The sequence below is a fragment of the Diospyros lotus genome, chromosome 11 (genome assembly GCF_014633365.1).
Source record: "Diospyros lotus cultivar Yz01 chromosome 11, ASM1463336v1, whole genome shotgun sequence".
NCBI lineage: Eukaryota > Viridiplantae > Streptophyta > Magnoliopsida > Ericales > Ebenaceae > Diospyros > Diospyros lotus.
In genome coordinates this window covers 26,945,562-26,963,452 of record NC_068348.1, presented here as the reverse complement: position 1 = coordinate 26,963,452, position 17,891 = coordinate 26,945,562, and the positions used below count along the sequence as shown (strand labels likewise).

Genomic DNA, 17,891 nt, shown 5'->3' with positions numbered 1-17,891 from the left:
GACTGCGACTGAATATTGGATGATAGAATCATAACCATATTTACAAAGCAAAAAAAGAAAAAGAAACATAACCATATTCTGAGGCAGGCAAAAGCAGTTGGGTAATATAGCAGTTTCTACTTCTTAATGTATTGATAATCTCTCTCTCTCTCGCTCTGACTTTTTTGGAACAAACTGATCGGTTGCATCAAGTCCTGATAAGGATATTTGGCTTCAATCTGAAGAGAAATTTTTGAATGACATCCTATCTATTTCCACCTCTTGCCACCGTTTCCAGTGTACTAAACTGCACACCTTGTCATCATAAGCCTTTTGAAGATCAAACCAAACTTGCAAGCAAATTACTGCTCATTCTTCCTCACTGTCATCATTGTTTTCTGCTGGAAGTTTGCTTTCCACAGCATTGACATCTGATTCACCTCCTGAAGTGCAAATAGATGCATCTGTTGACGATCCACAGCTTACTTCATGAAGTGTCAAGTCATGAGATGATGGGAGTGGGATTGATTGTAGGAAGTTGAAGTAAGCATATTTTATATCAAACTGCATATCATACCCTGCAGGATAATTAAACGTTCTTCTATTACACCTTTCAAAGTCAAACAAAAGTAAACTGGCCCAAAAAATAAAAGAACAGAAGGGTTTTTTTTTTTTTTTTTTTAATGAGAAAAAAGGGTGTTCTGTTAATGTTGATTACAATAGTTTACTGCAATGGTGCGTCCTAAGCTGTCTGGACTCTGTCTTACATGATGAAACCACATACATGGCCTGCATAACACCAACAAGTAAGCATCACGGTTAAGACCTGGACAGAAACATGAAAACCCCAGAGCTATATTTCCCTCAAGCAAAAACTACTCCGAACTTCTTAAGCAAAAATTCAGCATTAAGCAAAAATTCAGCATTTACCCTAAAATCCCAATCACTGTTCTTTGACGATTCTCTAGGTTATTACAAAAACCAAACAATCCAATTACAATGTCAGGTTAAATGACACTTGCTGGAAAATGTGAGATTGCATCAGAGAAGAGGCAGGCGGGGCATCATCCCCAACCATCACTAACTTGTGTACTATCATGTTTCTTAGCTTCAATTGAGAACTCAGACATATACATACATAGCACTCAAACTGCTAGGCCCCAACATAATTTGCAACTTCGTTGTTCAAACTTAAGCACGTAGAGTGGCAGATTTCAACAGAAATTCAATAACTTGCCCCATAGGACGTTAATATTGTAGCCAGAATGGACCTTCAGTACGTTGGTCACACTACATCTCTTTAATATCAAGTTCCTATTCAAATAAATTATTGGATAACAAAATTTAAAATTCTCCGTATTTCCAGCCAAAAGTCTAATTACTTTTAGTAGTCTTCTTAAAATTAGTTTGGAAGGACATCCGACAGTATTAGCTCAATCATAAGTGGAGTGACATTTACCAGTGGTCAAGTCCAGACCATGTAGGTGATAGAGCGCATATTTTCATATTATTTAGTCCTCATATTTAGTCTTTTTGCACGTTAGTTGTGTCATTTTATTCATCTTGATTTTTTTTTATTTTTTTTTATAGGAATTGGGCTTCACACTATTTTATTTTATTTTAGACAGATTAGGGCTTCCTGGGTCATAAGAAATTTTGATGGCAAGAAGGGAAACAAGGAGATTGGAGACAAAGAAGTAAAAGTGTGCTGACAGATTTGACCTTCTGTGCTTCTTTCAAATTTTTGGCCAAGTTATAATCCCAAAACGTGAATGATGTCTTCATAGATATTGTAGAGGACTTCTTAGGCTTTCTGGAATGGTATGGTTTGTCCAAATCCGAGTTCGTTTGAGCCTCCAAACATCGCTTCAAAGTCGGGACCAGATAGCTGGGTTAAATTAGGAAAGCTACACTAGACACTGATTCTTTAAAAGGCCATAACTTGGGCGTCCGATATCCAAATCAAGTGATTAAAAAGCCCAAATTCATCTACTCTTCCTGATCTACAATTTTTATGAAGGGGCCGAAGCCCAGAACGCACGTTATCCTATTCGAAATCGGCTGTGAAGTTGCGGTAACCTAGGGTTTCCTCCTTAAGCTCTATTTAAGCACCTTAGGAGGCCATTAGGTGGGAGATAGATATATATTTTTTTTTGTCTCATGAACAGTAGCCGTTTTTTCTCTGTTTTTGTTTTCTTCTCCATGGAGGGCTAAACACTTGTAATCAGTTGCAAATCCGAACTTATTCCATGGTTTGAATCCCGAAAGCTTCTACTAAATCTGGTTTGAATTTCAATTATATTTGTTTTAAGTTTTCTCTACTTCTTTTCCGCTTATTCTAGTGCATGTTCAAGACGGTTGTATGAACATATACGGGGTGGATTTCTCTTTTCTATATTGCGGTTTTAATGTTATAGTTGGTTGATACAACACACGAAGGAAAGAAACAGAAACAAATAACTTGGTATGGATGGTTATGGATACTAGGTTCTGGAATCTGTGTGAATGAAGATTAAAATTGGTAGACTGATTGAAGGAGGTTTTCTTTGATTTTTATATCAGCTTTGATTTGATCTCTAGACGGTTGTTGGAGATTTATTTATGCAGATTTTGGGTGTTGAAACTCGGCTAGATCTAATCTATAAGAAGGGATGATGAAAACCTAGTTTAAGGGAAAGATTTGTAACTGGTTGCATTTGGATCCATAGACAGTTTTGTTTTTATATTTTTACTCAATCTTCATACTTTCTTTTTCATCAAAAAAACCCCCTCGTTCAGTTCTTGTCATGACAGATTTGTATTGAGGTTCCCTTGAGAGACGACTTTGGGGTCGCACCCTTGCTGCAGATCCGAAATATATTTTTTTTACAATCATCGAGGTTCGACAGTCTCGATCAGTAGGCAAGCCTATATTTCATACAAGCAGTTGAAAACACCCAAAAGAAGAAGAATAACCAGAAAAAGAAGATAACCGTGAAGAGTAAAACTTACAAGTAAAGAATTTCCCCGGCCTTAACTGTGACTTCGAATGGCTTTGGTCCATTGAAATACAAAGGAAATTTTGACATTTCTCTCTCTCTCCTCTCGAGCGTAGGGTAAGGGTCCACACTGCACCAAGGCACATACCTCACTGGATCCTCAATCTCGAGTTTGAACTCTCCAGTTTCCTGAAAAACAGAACCTGATAAATCACCACTCAAAACAAATACACATATATTATCTACGTATCTACACTATATTATGAAGTGAGGCCCCCATCTTGGCAATCCCAGCTTGGAGCAATATCATTGTTTTTGAATTCCAAATTTATGCTAAAAGGATTCAATTTCAAACCACATTTCTACTAACCAAAAACAATAAACAAATCACATCTCTACTTAGTTAGGGGGTACATATGGCAATGAAGTTGCTTTAGATCACTGACAATTCCTTCTCAAATACAATGCGTTTCATCACGTACAGAGGGAGAACCCAGAAGAAGATAGTTCATGATCATCCCATTTCATTTCCACGAAGACGAAGAAGTTAGCACTTGTAACTGAATAGTTAACCTGTGTGCGGGATGTATATCCCATAATTCCCATTCCATTTGCACAAAATGGGAGAAACATTTGGGACTTGTCCGGTTGGTTGAATTCAATTATTCCAGGGCTTTCTAATACAACATATACATACATATATATAAGCATGTAGGAGACCTCGGAGTAAGAGTAGTGAGCAGCAGGGTACTCGCGAATATACATGCGGTGGAAGTCGGTGGGAGGAAGCAGAAGGAAGTGCTTCTCGCCGCTGACCACGGCGTAGAGATTCTCGTAGTGGTCTTTGTGGAACGACGTCTGGGAGAGTTCGTTCCCGATCCAGAGATTGACGGCCTCCGGGAGGCACCCTAGGGCTTCGGTGGCCCACGGAATGTGGGGCTCGCAGTCATCCTTCAGCGCCGAGTACTCGCTGCGGAAGCAATCGTTCTGCTGCTGAGCGTAGGCCACGAATTTGGCGCCCAAATCAGAGGCGTAGATGGCTTGGAGAGCGAGGGGGAAGGGCATGGAGTGGACGTGGGCGGAGGCAAAGCAGAGGGAGGAGGGGTCGGAGGGGTGGGGGGTGAGGGAATCGGCGGCGCCGGAGGGGGTGATGTGGAGGGAGACGGCGGCGGACGAGAGAGCGCGGAGGAGGTGGGCGTCGGAGGAGGACCAGAGGGAAGCGGCGGGCCAGTGGAGGGTGGCGTTGGAGATGAGGCATGGCTTGTTCGGGGAGACGAATCGGCGGAGGAAGTCGAGTGGGGACGGGGGGGAATGAAGGCGCTCCACCGCCGTGGTGGCGCTTCCCAGGCTTAGCTCCCTCACTTCTTCCCACAGCTTCTCCAAAATCTCTTCTTTCATAATGGCTCCGCTGCTCTGCCGCCGCTGCCGATTACTTCATGCACCATTTAGCTCATGCCATATTCTTTCTTTTAGGACAAAAGGCGTAAATATGTTCTCCAACTTTATTCCATAGTCATTTGGACCCCTTAATTTTAAAGTGAACTTAGTGCCCTTAAATTTTGTATTTTAAAATAATCACACAACTCATCTGAGAGTTGAGTGCATGTGAGTTACACATGCTCCAAGTAACCCTAAATATTTTATCGCAAAATCAAGAAATAACTCTAGTTGCTAGTCCAAACCTTTCTAATCATTTCCATTCATCGGCGAAGCGACATTTTGTGAACTTTTCTTATTGTTCTCGCTTGCAGCTTAAAGGTAATCTCATTCTTTCTGACTATCCCTTTATCATTGTTCCCTTTTGTAGACAAGTTACTTAGTGCTTAATGCTATCGTCGATTCACAACACTAATTGCTTGAAAACCGTGAGATTGCTTGGTGCTCGATGCATAGTGTCTCCATTGATTCACAACACTAATTGCTCAAAAACCACCAGATTACTTGGTGGTTAGTGTGTTATGCCTCCGTCGATTCACATCTTCGATTGGTTGTAAATCGATAGGTGCCACGTTGCTTGGTGCACGGTGCTATCGTTAATTGAGAACTTTGATTGCTTGGTGCTCAATGCTACTGTAGATAAATAACTTTCGATTTCTCGTTGTCACTAGCGGTATGATTTATGTTGTTTTATGTGCCCTTTTTTTTTTTTTTTTTATGTTTCTTGGTTTTATTCTAGTGAATCTTATATTACTTCGTTGCAGTGCCTTTTTTTTTCCTACTCCAATTACAATTTTGGATTTCTTTTAGGTTTTTGTTATGAACATGTAATACTTCAAGAGCCCAAAAAATGATAGTATATATCGATGATAAATAAATAAGAAAATAACACCAACTGAATACCTTTTGTGCTGAATGTAGGCAAAGAACTCCCGAGTTAAGCATGTTTGAACTGTGGAAGCTTAAGGAATGGTGACCCTTGGAAAGTTTGCATAGGCCCATCAGAGAAAGTTGTTCCGGTCATTCCTATCGCTCGATGTGGAATGTTACAGGTGGTATCAGAGTTGACCCTTGGTGAAACTGTCCGATGAGGGCAGGAGTGGCACCGGGGCGCAAGAGTCTGAACAAAGAGCGGCTCTTGGCAAATTTCTAGAATGATAGCCCCCAAAGAGGAGAAAATCTGAGACTAATTGTAAGGTCGCATGACGAGAACGTCATGTGTTTAAGGGGAGGAGAATGTAATACTCAAAGAGCCTAGAGAATGATAGTATATATAAAGGATAAGTAGGGAAATAAATAACACCAATTAGATACCTTTTGAGCTAAATGTAGACAAAGAACTCTCGGATTAATCATGCTCAAGCTGGGGAAGCTTAAGGATAGATGACCGTTAGGAAGTTCACGTAAACCCATCAAAATAAGTTGTTATGGTCCTTTTTATGGATGTTACAAAACATATGTTTGATTATAAAATGAACCAACATGGGATTGAATTTTTTCATTAAATAATTCAATATGAACAAGTTTAATTTAGCATTTACAATACATAATCAACTTCAAGTTCTTAAAATATAATTCTAGGGTTGAACTCAAAAGATCTAAGACCTACAGTTCTCCAATATTTGCATTCCCATACAGATAGCTAACAACAAGCAACAAAAAAATACATAGTGCCAATTTTTTCTTCAAGCTTTTCCTCTTTTTCTCAAATTACTTCACTTTTTTCGTTAGTCCATTAATAACATATTGGACAAGAGTAGGCATGGGAGGATCATGTCACTAAAAAAAAATTGCACGATTCACCCCTCTATAACTCAAGCTCAAGAAACAAATTCAAACATCAAATAATAAGGTATTACATTATCCAATATGAAAAAAAAAAAAGAGTAGATTATTACCCCATATCAACGACAACCATAAAATCATTTGTCGGTGTTAGCTTTTGTGTATGAAATTTTTAGAATTGCAAGAAACCCATACATACATTCCAGCAGATTGCTTCGTTAACCTTTCATGTCTACTCAAGTAATGAATCAGTGTCGGCGTGGAAGCGGTATGGGTTGGGGTCGACGGTGAGGAAAAACAGACCACCGTTGGTCGACGAAAAGTCGATTGGTGACTAGGGAGGCGAGAGGTCACTCACCGGCTTGGGAGTCCAAACGTCAGTGGGTCGATCGACACGATGAAGGAAAAAGCGAGAGACACGTAGGTCAGCGCAAGAGAAGTGAGAGGTCCATCGTCGACTAGGGAGGCCAAAGGTCGGTGGATCAATTGGTGAGATGAAGGAAGAAGTGGGAAAGACGCGGTCGGTCGGTCGGTCGGTCATCAGTAGGAGGAATATGAAGTTTTGTTGGTCATCTACACGAGGAAGATTAAGCACAATCAGCTAGTCATCGGGTCGATCAATCGTCAACACAAGAAAGAATAAGCTCTATCAATCGTTGTGAGAGGAAAAGTAAGCATGGTCGATCGGTTGTTGGTGAGAAGAAAAGTCAACACAATCAGTCGATTGTCGACGAGAAGAATAGTAAGTTGCTCTGTCGATCAATCAGTCGTCTTCCTTGCATTTCTAGTCAGCTAGTCATCGATGGTAGCAAGGAAGAACAAGAATAAATAGAAGGTTGTGCCAAAAAATTAGTCGTTGGACCCTATAATTGACCCTTCACGCTTATGCTCCTCAGTGACGTGTCATTTCTCATGCAATGCTAATTGGAGCAAAAGATGTGTGATTGGTTCGAAATTGAAAGTTAAGGTCTATGATTTTTAAAATTAAAAGTTCAAAAACATTATAGGTCTATTTTAAAGTTGGAAGGGCCAAATGGCTACAACGACAAAGTTAGAAGGCATATTTATACCTTTTGCCTTCTTTTAGCCATGCTTTTTTCCATACATGCATATAATTATATAAATATAAACTTTGCTACGTTGCTCAAGAGCTTCACATATAACTTCACATACACACATGTAATGACAAAAATACCCTTCTTGACTGCCTCCTTTTTGCTCTCTCTCCTATTCCCATGGCCATCTTCGCCTCACGTCAATCGCCACTACATTCTCTTTGTCTGCAACGAAAAAAAAAAAAGAATGCAATGGCGACAGCCATGGAAATGGGAGAGAGAGCAGAGAGGAGGTGACCAATGAAAGGGGTGAGGGGTATTTTTGTAATTTAATTTTTAAAATATAGCATTTGATCATCCTCTCCGTCTTATCAGGCAAAATAACAATTTTCTAAAAACATATATATATAAGAGAAATTTGGGTACACTATTATTTTTAACGTGACAAACTAATAATTTAATACATTTAAAAACGTTCTACTAAAAATTATTCAAATCAATATTAATATTAACAATTCTTTCCTCTAAAACTCTTTAAACTCGTAGATCATATAATGACCCCTGCAACCGCTTAAACCTATAACCTGAAATTCTGTCACAAGGGTATCACCGCTATGACTATGAAGATTATTTCACGAATTCATGCTATTATAACTTTCATCATCACCAGGGTTTAAGAGGGATTAATCCACGTACAAATTTTTGAATGTTAACCGATGGTAGGGATTTATGAACAACAATCGTGCTCGCCAGGTAAAGGTAAATCAATTAGGATAATTAGCAATCTAATCAGGCGACGAAGATCATCACCACATGACAGTGAAATTAAAACTACAAACAGAAAGTCATTCTTAGTGAATAAATGCTATATAAGTCTCAATCTCCCATATAGAAAGCTATACCCTGCTTTTAACAGAAAATGAAATGTTTAGCTGGTATAATGTACATACAATACATGGCATCAAAGCAGTGAGTGAGGGAATCTGGCTCGTGCTTGTAGAATGCCCTATGGTAAACAATGATGTAAATTTGTAACTAGCAAAGAAGTGAAGTTTTTGCATTAACTGATTCCTGTTACCCTCAGAATTTCCAAAGCCATCAGCAGCAGCTGATGACTTCTGAAACAAAATGCCAGCCGCCGCCACTCCTGCACTTACTCAATTTTCTCTGTCCACGTCTGCAGCAAATATTGACAGTGCCTCGTCATTTTCTAGCCCTTCCAAGTTCCTAGATGAACTTCCACAGCACAATTATTCACAGTATTGACTGGGGGGTCGACAGGGAAGGGCGAAGGCATTCTTCTTCCCGCATCTGTTTGCTCAGGAATGGCAATGCAGACATCAGATTTCAGCGGGAGTGGAAAGCAAACCAGGACAGATTCTGTTAGGAAAAGGCCTTGCAATGAGGCCCTCCATTGCCCAACCTGCTAGTTCGCCATCACTTTTGACATGATTGAATTCCCTTTCAACATATTCCAGAGCCATTTGCAGCTTACCTCCAGGTCTGCAGTCATCCAGTATACTCCTTGATTTGATTCCCACATTTTTCTCCAACCAATACAGATAACTGACATGGAACAATGACTTGAGCATATCTTGCGGCAAGGAACTTTCTTTGAGTATTACCTGATCTAAGTCAAATTTAGACAAAAACCAGAAATTCAAAAAAAGCAGATATTATTACAGTGTTGCAGTCTTTTTCATTTAAAGTTTTATTGGGGTGGGGGGAAGGAGGAAAAAAACTCCAAAAGACCTAGGTAAAGTAATAACACACTCAATTTTTAAGATTTTCTTTAATTTATTCATTTTATTTGCTTTACATGCCATGAGTTAGCCGAATGGTAAGTGCTCATCCACCACGGTGCAGTAGCACAGCTACAAGCAGGGGAATCAACCTCTTGCCACAAAATTACCTCTCCTAGACCTTTCTCTAAAGCAGGAGAATTATCAACAGGACATGGCCTGTCATTTCATTTTATTTTTATAGTTTCTAACCTCTCCTTATTTTCCCCCTTATTTGTATGCTCCAATTATGGAAAAGCTCAGGCCAAACAGAAAAAAGTGAAGACCTTCCCTTCAACATCTGTAAACCACTTGACCGTCCTTTCTATCTTAGACTTGTATGACTCGAGCTTTAGCAGTCCAAACCTACAAAATTGCTTCACATGGACCAAGTAAATGCCAAATATTTACTGACAAGAAACTCACTACATAAAAAGTTTGGCTTATGAGATTGTTAACAGCATAAAGTCACTGTTGTCTTTCAGGAATACTTCTTCAATTGATTTCCACACACACACACACAAGTTTTTGATGAGGAAATAGCATAAAAAGAAGTTTTCAATCGTATACTTTTAATATTTTAGGAATCTGAAAGTTTTAAGGACCAGGGATGCTGGAAGATAAAGAAAATGGATTTCAGAACCAGCTTAAATTAAGCCAAAAGCACATAACTTCCCTAAGTAAAGATATCAAGATTTTTGAGAAGTGGTATATGCATAAAAAGCATGTCTATCATCTGACAATGCATAAGTTGTGCTAAATTTTCTGTATATCAATATATTCTCTACTCATTAAACAAAGAAGATTAAACACTTGGAAAAAAAACCATGCAAGATTAAACACTAACAAAAGAATTTCCATAACCAAAGGGGTATTGTAGTCTACTGACCATAATCAAGTGATGTAAGATCAGGTAGGCTTGCCCAACTTTGCCCACGCCCCCCCCCCCCCCCCCCCCCCCCCCAAAAAAAAAAAAAACCAAAAAAAAAAAAAAAAAATGCCCATAGAACATCCAGGTCTTGACCATGATTGGATGTCCATACCACTCAACATTGAAGACTATGATTTTATTTTGTACAGCTGGATCTCAGTCTTAATCAATCATTGGCTCATTTTTTTTTATAGAAGCTTATTAGTAGTCTTGTATCTTATTTTGTACATCAGTGCACCCCGCATTTTTTTATAGAATTATTATTTTATTTATAAAAAATAAGTAACCCTGAGAGAGATGGAGAAGGAGATAATGAAGAAGAAAGAATCAAAAAGTAAAACAAAGGCTTAAAGGAGAACCAAGGTAGGGATGTACATACACAGAATCTTTCTTCATGCTCAGCCAAGATGTAGCCCTCATCTTTATAGAGGTCAAACAATGCAAGCACATCACCCTTGGTTGTGACAATCTCAGAGAGTTTAGATCCTAGCTGCAATCGACTCTCAATATCAGCAGCTGCATCCTTGGCTTCTACGGATAGTACTGCAGATTGTTCCTGGAAAAGGAAAAGCTGTAATGAGCATGGATCAAAAGGAAACAGACAGGCAATCAAGCATACCTTCAGATAGCATTTCTTAATACCACCGTATGATGTCAGTTTCAGACTTAGTACTTCACTAATAAAAAATATGTATGTTACATCAGAGCAAAAGGAAAGGGTAGAAGTAACTCACTTTATGTGCGAGGTTCACATTAAGTGGTAAAGCTGGAAAAAGTGGTTCCTCATCGTTAACCTCTTTAATTGAAGGAACTAGACCACTATGCAAATATTCGCTGAAGACTAAACCTGTTAAAAGACATTAAAAGGCATGTCAATAGACAATTCAGCACACTTAGATAGGAGACAGCAATATGAATGATAATTTTGCATCGGAAAAGCCAGAAAAGAAAAAGAAAAGATCTTTTGCAGTCTCAGATATGTTAATTACCCAGATTGGAGAAAAAGGAAATATCTTTTGCAGTCTCAGATATGTTAACTACCCAGATTGGAGAAAAAGGAAAGATCTTTTGCAGTCTCAGATATGTTAACTACCCAGATTGGAGAACATTCTATCAGAACATTAAGATGCAACTAAAACTGCCAGACATTTTACATGAACAAATAATGGTCAAGGAAGGATCAAGGCTGTATTGATAAGAGCGGTATCATAAAGCATATAGAATCAATAATACTAAGAAATTATTGACATTGCAATAGCACAATATGGCTTGAGAGGGACTCTATTTCAACCACACACTCACAAAGAACCAATTTTGTTGAGTTCAATGATTAAAAAATTGTTACAGATGTATAACATGAATTAACACTCTGCATCTTATTTGAGATATGCCTCACTACAAAAGCCTTTAAATGGTTGGTGTAATTTCAGGGAATGGAAAAACCCTGTTTGTAACGGGCTTTCAAGTCTCATATTGGAAGTATGAGGTGGAGATACTAAATGAAACTGATAATCAGTATTCCAAGCTTAGAAAGATGAACATGAATTCCTTGCCATATATTTTTGGGGACATTGATACAAGAGATATAATCATGTGATACATATGCATGCTTGAAAGAGAGAGGACTAGGGAAGAACCTGGATTTAATGGTTATAATATTAGTTATCATGTCACAATCTACTTATTTGTTTATCATGCCAACAGCCAGCGTAAAACTCACTAGATCAAACATCATGAACTGTAGACATGAATTCCAGAACACCAATGGTCTAGAAAGAAAATATCAAGAAGCAAGTACCAGAAGTGTGAAATCCCTTGTAATTGAGATGAATTCAATTGATGCTCAGGCAAAAGTACCGTGCAATATCAATCTGAGTATGTACTCATAATTCCATATTACTTGAGGAGCAAACACATTGAAGAAGGTTGCAATTTAATGAGTGAAGAAACATGGTGTTAAAGATGCAGGGTCTTTTATCTTCATAATCTAAACAATGGGTGTGGTCAACAGGAAAAGAGTTTCAAGTTAGCATCCTGAGAAATACATGGTTAGCACTTGAACCCTGTCATGGCTTTGCACTCAAACCTTGTTTAACCATGAATGCACTTAGATCACAATAAAAATATATTGTTCATTCCATGATACGTGCATGATATTGAACTTCATGCTAAACTAAAAAACTGTGCAAGAATCTTCACTCACACATGCACCTCTAGAGGACATTAACAAACAACCTAGGACCATCCAAGGAATTTGGCAATATGGACATTATCTTCTATTTGAGCCTGGGTACCAGGATGCTGCTACACATATTAGGTAAAAAAAAAAAAAGGTAAAGTACTAAACAAATAAGATATTCTAGTTTTTATTTGCACAAGGTTTTACTCTCAGACTATCTTTTGTGAGTGTGTGTGTGTGTGTTGTTTTGGAAGGGGGGGGGGGGGTTGTTCAGCTCACATTCTACTTTTGACCTTTCATAAATTCCAGTCAGATGGGAGTAAATATTTCTGCTACCCCCATCTGACCGACATCGTTATAAATTGCAAAAAAACTTCAACATGCTCTTAGAATATACACTAGGTCCAATCATTGCATTCCTACAATATCTATTTTGAAGGAACACCCCACATAATAGTAACAATAAATAATAATAACAATGTTGATGCTAATCACAAGAGGTTTGTCTCAACTCAAATCAGAGAAGGTGGGGGGGGAGGAGAGAGAGAGAGATGACTGCAATTGGTGCTTAAGTTGCCATGTAGATAAAAAGTAGTTGTCTTGTATTTGAGCCAAGTATTCCGTTCCTCTTTCATTCTATCACTATCAGAAACTTAAGTCTAGCCTACAACTCAGGGCACAATATAAGAAGATTAATACTGTAGGCAATACAACTCAATCCATAACAAACAATCAGTACTTTATCAAACACAAGAGTAGATATTATAAAGCAAAATATAGTTATGTGAGTTTCCATATGGTCAATAGATTTCTAAGTTCTATTAGTTCTTACCAAAACACACACACACAACAATAACAACTTACTCCATCTACTCTAACCTTCAAAACCTTTTAAGCTTCTCTAATTAACCCCATTAATGTTTTCAAAGATGCAATGCTGTCCACCTATGAAATACCATATATCAAGTAAAAATATAAAGAATAGAGGGAAGTACTTGCACGATAAGGATTCAAAGTCCTTAGTTGAATTGATTGATATGACTTCAGGTTGCAGAACATGTGTATCCAAGTTACCACACCAAAAGAAGCAAGAGCAAGAGCTGTAGAAGAGTGTATGCAATTAGCCAATGCTATTCCAAGCATGATACCAATAGATTTGCTAACCATTCCCTGAGCTTCCCCTTTTGCAATTACCTGCCATTGTTGACTCCTTTGAGATAATAAATAGCAGAAAATAAACCATACTAAGATTATTAATAAGCGGTATAAGGAAGATTGTCAGACATCTCTTTTAACCATCAAACCCAAATATCATGACCAATAGGATAACAAGCTTTCATGCTTTGCATAAAACTAAATTTAAAATATCCAGAAATCATTAGGTAAGAGGGAAGAATTACAGCTCCTTGTATTTTACCTCTGCAAAATTCCTCTGAGCTGCAAATCCAGCAAAGAAACAGCTCCTTGTAGCAGCCTGTTAAGGGAAGAATTACATAAAACAATGAAGCATTGGCTATGTGTTCAGATACTAAAAAAATAAAATATTTAACAAAAGGGTTGATTTAGTACCCTGGGAGGGAGGGTTGCAAAAAAAAAATTGAGTGAATTAGTAAATTGAAGAGTGCTTGATACGACCTAACTATAGATGCAATGTCAAAGGGATTCTGCGCAGAATCCCATATTTTTCCCTCCCTTTTTACTGCATTTTGTGCATGCTCCCCTCCTAGTACCATAAGAGCATTCATTCAAAGAGCAACCAGTAACCTATGGTTTCGTCCCCTGCTTCCCCAACTTCAAATCTATTCAACAATAATATTCAGAACTACAATTACTACCATACTAAAACAACTTCCTTATAAGCCTTAGTCTTAACCATTTGCTCCCAATTTTCTAGAAGTTACAGCAATTGATCAGAGTCGGTTTCTCAGCAAGCATAATCATGTCTACATATAGGACTAGGAAAACTTGATTCCAAATGTGCTGTCTTCAACTGGTTAGAAGTTCAGCAGGGGTAGACTCTCAAGAGTTGAGGGTCAACTAATACTTTGAAAGCATTTGTTAACAATAAAACAGGCTAACCAAGGTTATATATCCCAAAATACTGCATACTTGATGAGGAGGCGAACATCTCCTTTTCGTTGTCAGAAAAGAGTAACAGGTAGGCTACAATTTGGGGGAGGAACCAGTCAATAAATAGCATCCTGTTCTTACGGTTCCACCTCTATAAATTCTCAATGGGCCCCCAACCAAAGCTTATCTGATTTGGGTAATAGTTGATACTACTGTAGTACTAGCCATTTGTCTGTCAATGTGAAACACGTTACCATGCAAGAATAACCAAAATGGTTTGAATCAAGTATGCCAAGTTTTCAAGCCAAGGTTTGTATTCTCAACAGAATACTATATAGTCTAAGTGATTGTAAAATCCCTTCAAAACTATTTTTAAAAAAAGGTTTATCAGACAGTTGTTGAAAGTAGCTTTATTTCACAAGACAAAATGCTGGGAAATTAAGCACCAACATGAACAAAATATGAGCATAATAGAGACAAGAATTTTATAATGGATGTCCGACCATACAAGACAGGATAAATTACTAGTGAGATTATCAATAACAAGGTCAAAATGGCACAAAAGCATGAGATGCATTTAAGATGGTTTAGACATGTAAAAAGAAAACCAACAAATGCACTTGTAAGTAGAGTGAATGGAATGGAAGGAATTTGTAACAAAAGAGGTTGAGGAAGACCAGAGAAGACTTAATGAGAAGTTCTTAGACATGAATATAATGGCCTTAAAGAAAATAGTCAGTGATAGACATAATTGATAAGCAAGGATTAAGACTTGGCATGATGTTATTATTGATTGATAAACAATTAAAGTTAAACTTGACAACTACTTTGTTCATCACAGATACAATAGCAATTTCATGTTTTTGTTACCAAAATTTCACTTCTTGATTCAAATTAAAAGAAAAAAGAAATGAAAGAATGAATTATGCTAAAGAGAAACTTGTCATCATGCAAAACCCAGGGGAATCACCACAATTGTTGTTACAAATGGGGTGGAGCAGCTCAAACATGTCCCCCTACATTTGGGTGGGCAGTGGGCACTCATGGAAAGAACAATGAAACATCACAAACAAACTGCAGCCTAACAACAGAAAGCACTTGTAAATGACATGCCTTCATTTTTCAGTTCCTGGTGAAGGCATACTAGGATCCTAGATGATCACAAGATTTTTCTATATTTGCGGGGCATTAATAGATGAAAAAACATGATGCAAATTATCCTCAACCATAATTAACATTGAGGACAAAAACTTTCAAGTCACCTGAATTAGTGCAGCTGCTGATCGTCCAGCTCCAGCAGTAGCACCTATTGGAACAAAGAGATGCGGGAACACAGGAGTCAAAATCTCCAGTCCATATGCAGCATTTTCGAGCAAATCCGCAAATAATCTCCAGCCCTTTGGATTGACATCAAAATGCCTTCCAAACTTTGACAACATAATCTTGCTGAGATAACCAAGGCCATCCTTAAGAACCCAATTCACAGCAGCAGCAGTAGGAATGGCCCCTTTTCCCAACCCAACAGCATAAAGCAAAGACTACATTAAAGATAGCACAACAGGATTACCAACTAGAACAAATACAACAACCGCATCAGAGGCAGCATCAACTACCCAAACATTGTAAGGCTTGTCGTTTGAACTGTTCAGCTTGGCATTTTGCCAAACATCTAATTGCCATAACCATTGATTGTCACATACATAAAGTTCGAAATTGTTAAGATCGTTAACCATCTATATGAATAATGTATAATAGAAACAACTCAAACGAGTACCTGAGTGGCAAGGACGCCACTGATTTGAGCCGCGACACCCTGGACTCCTCTCCAGAGAGAGTACTCCACGTAGTCACTGGTAACACTATGAGGAAAACCTTCAGGGAGCATCAAACGCATGAATAATTCACTGCATTGCATCCACAAATCAGAGACAACGGCATAGGGCAATGGACGGTCAGAATTACTACTACCAGCTGACAATGATGACCAAGATTTTCGTTTCGAAACCACAAAGGCGTCCTTAAAATGGTCAGAAATGAGCTTGGTCCACCTCCCTCCCGTCACTTCCCAAACAACTTCCACTTTTTCGTTTCCATGGTTAGCAGCAGCGCCAGTTCTTGCTTGGGCTGGAGACAAATGGAATTGGCTAAAAGTACAAAAAGCAGACACCAAGAAAAGGACCAAGTGCTTGCGCGAGGAGGCTATTGTTCCATCGCCATTCGAGAACGCGCGAGAGCAGAGAAAAAGAAGAACACCGGAACCATCCTTCCGCCACCACTCGTCGTGATCGAAAGAATTGCTCCAACCGCCGCCGCCGCCGCCGTGGTTGTTGTTGTTGTTGTAGTCGTCATTGTGGCCGTTGTTAGATGCAAAAGGGATAGAGCTTGCGGAGAACACCGGGGACAGAGTAAAACCAAACGTTCGTATCCTGTTACACTGCGGAGCGAGAGAACGCCGCCGCTCACTGCCGGCGGAGGCGGAGGCGAGAGTGGTGGCGGGAAACTTGGGGCGTAGGGACAGCAGAAGAGCGGTGGGGGTCGCCGGTGGCGGTGGCAGGAGTCGACCTGGCGAGTAGGGCCTGCACTCGCAGGCCATGGCTCTCGCTCTAGGTTTCTTCTCTCTGTCCCTCTATTCGGAAACGGCAAAGCAAATGACGGCGGCCGTCAGTCAGAAGAGGACTCTCTTTGTTGAAGATGAAGAGAGTGTAACTTTCTGGAAGTTGGAGGGTATAAATATAATCCAAATGTCATATTATTAAATTAAAGTGGACCATTATGCTAATTACTAATTAGTCCCAATAATTAGGTCGAAATTGAAAATATATTATCTTCTTCGTAAAATTGTAAACTCCGTTTATTTCATTACAGTTTAAATTTTTTTATTCAACTTAGATTGCACATGCATACATATGTCTTCATTATATTTAGCTTATAATATCTCTCTTTTCTAATTTTCTAATTATTTTAATTATTTATAATTTTAATGAAGATTGCAAATATAATCTTAATTTTAAATTAACATAACATTAGACGAGTAATATGTACCTGATGATTACGAAATTAAATATATTAATAAAGACAATAATTAATGTCTAATTACTTATTTTTGTTTTAAAAATTTTAAAAACATTTTGAAAAAGAAAAACTTTTGGAAATGATGTTTTCACATTATTCATTTTATTTTTTTAAAAAAATATCTCTCGTCCTTTGGATTAACAAACATAATTGTCATTCATTACAACTGTCGTTCATTAAACTTCTAATAACTCGACAATTTTCATAAAAGTTAAAAACTTTTAAATAAAAAAATTCTAGAATTTTAAGAACTCAACTTTTTTAAGGACTGTTAGTTGTCGAAAAATTGTTATCAACTTTAATCACGATAATAATTATCAATTTTATTTAATATAATAATTGTTAGACCCCTAACGATCAATCCCAGGATAATAGTCGTTAGACCCCTAACGATCAACTTCATTTGAAAGTTGGTCTAAGATGCAAAACAATTACTTCCATAGAAGTAAAAAGAGTTTTTGGATAGAAAAATTCAAAAAGTTGAAACCTTGTTCAAATTAATCTTTCAACAACTTAGCCGTCGAATGGAAGTTGATATCAACCTTAGCAGCCGTCGTAGTCTTCACTCTTCAGACTCCTACCGACGAAGTAGACTTTAAAATAGACGAGGTCCCTCTGCCAACA

The 17,891-nt window shown here is 38.2% G+C and overlaps 2 protein-coding genes across 3 annotated transcripts; both read right to left on the bottom strand.

Moving 5' to 3' along the window:
- Nucleotides 1-58: 58 nt before the first annotated feature.
- On the bottom strand, nucleotides 59-4,445 carry LOC127813199 (lysine-specific demethylase JMJ32). Its single transcript, XM_052354030.1, has 4 exons — nucleotides 3,678-4,445; nucleotides 2,971-3,146; nucleotides 698-768; nucleotides 59-557 (listed from the first exon to the last, which is right to left on the bottom strand). The coding sequence occupies exons 1-4, from the start codon at nucleotides 4,353-4,355 to the stop codon at nucleotides 349-351; spliced, it is 1,134 nt and encodes a 377-aa protein (XP_052209990.1). The 5' UTR covers nucleotides 4,356-4,445; the 3' UTR covers nucleotides 59-348.
- A 3,532-nt stretch (nucleotides 4,446-7,977) lies between these two features.
- Nucleotides 7,978-16,895, bottom strand: LOC127813538 (protein root UVB sensitive 1, chloroplastic). 2 transcript variants are annotated; one of them, XM_052354557.1, is made up of 7 exons: nucleotides 15,970-16,895; nucleotides 15,458-15,733; nucleotides 13,543-13,599; nucleotides 13,121-13,319; nucleotides 10,681-10,793; nucleotides 10,326-10,502; nucleotides 7,978-8,859 (listed from the first exon to the last, which is right to left on the bottom strand). In XM_052354557.1, exons 1-7 carry the CDS (start codon nucleotides 16,786-16,788, stop codon nucleotides 8,575-8,577), a joined length of 1,926 nt encoding a protein of 641 aa, XP_052210517.1. In that variant the 5' UTR covers nucleotides 16,789-16,895; the 3' UTR covers nucleotides 7,978-8,574. The 2 variants fall into 2 exon arrangements, with proteins under 2 accessions (XP_052210517.1, XP_052210518.1); XM_052354558.1 differs by having other exon boundaries at nucleotides 8,727-8,864.
- Nucleotides 16,896-17,891: the final 996 nt, after the last annotated feature.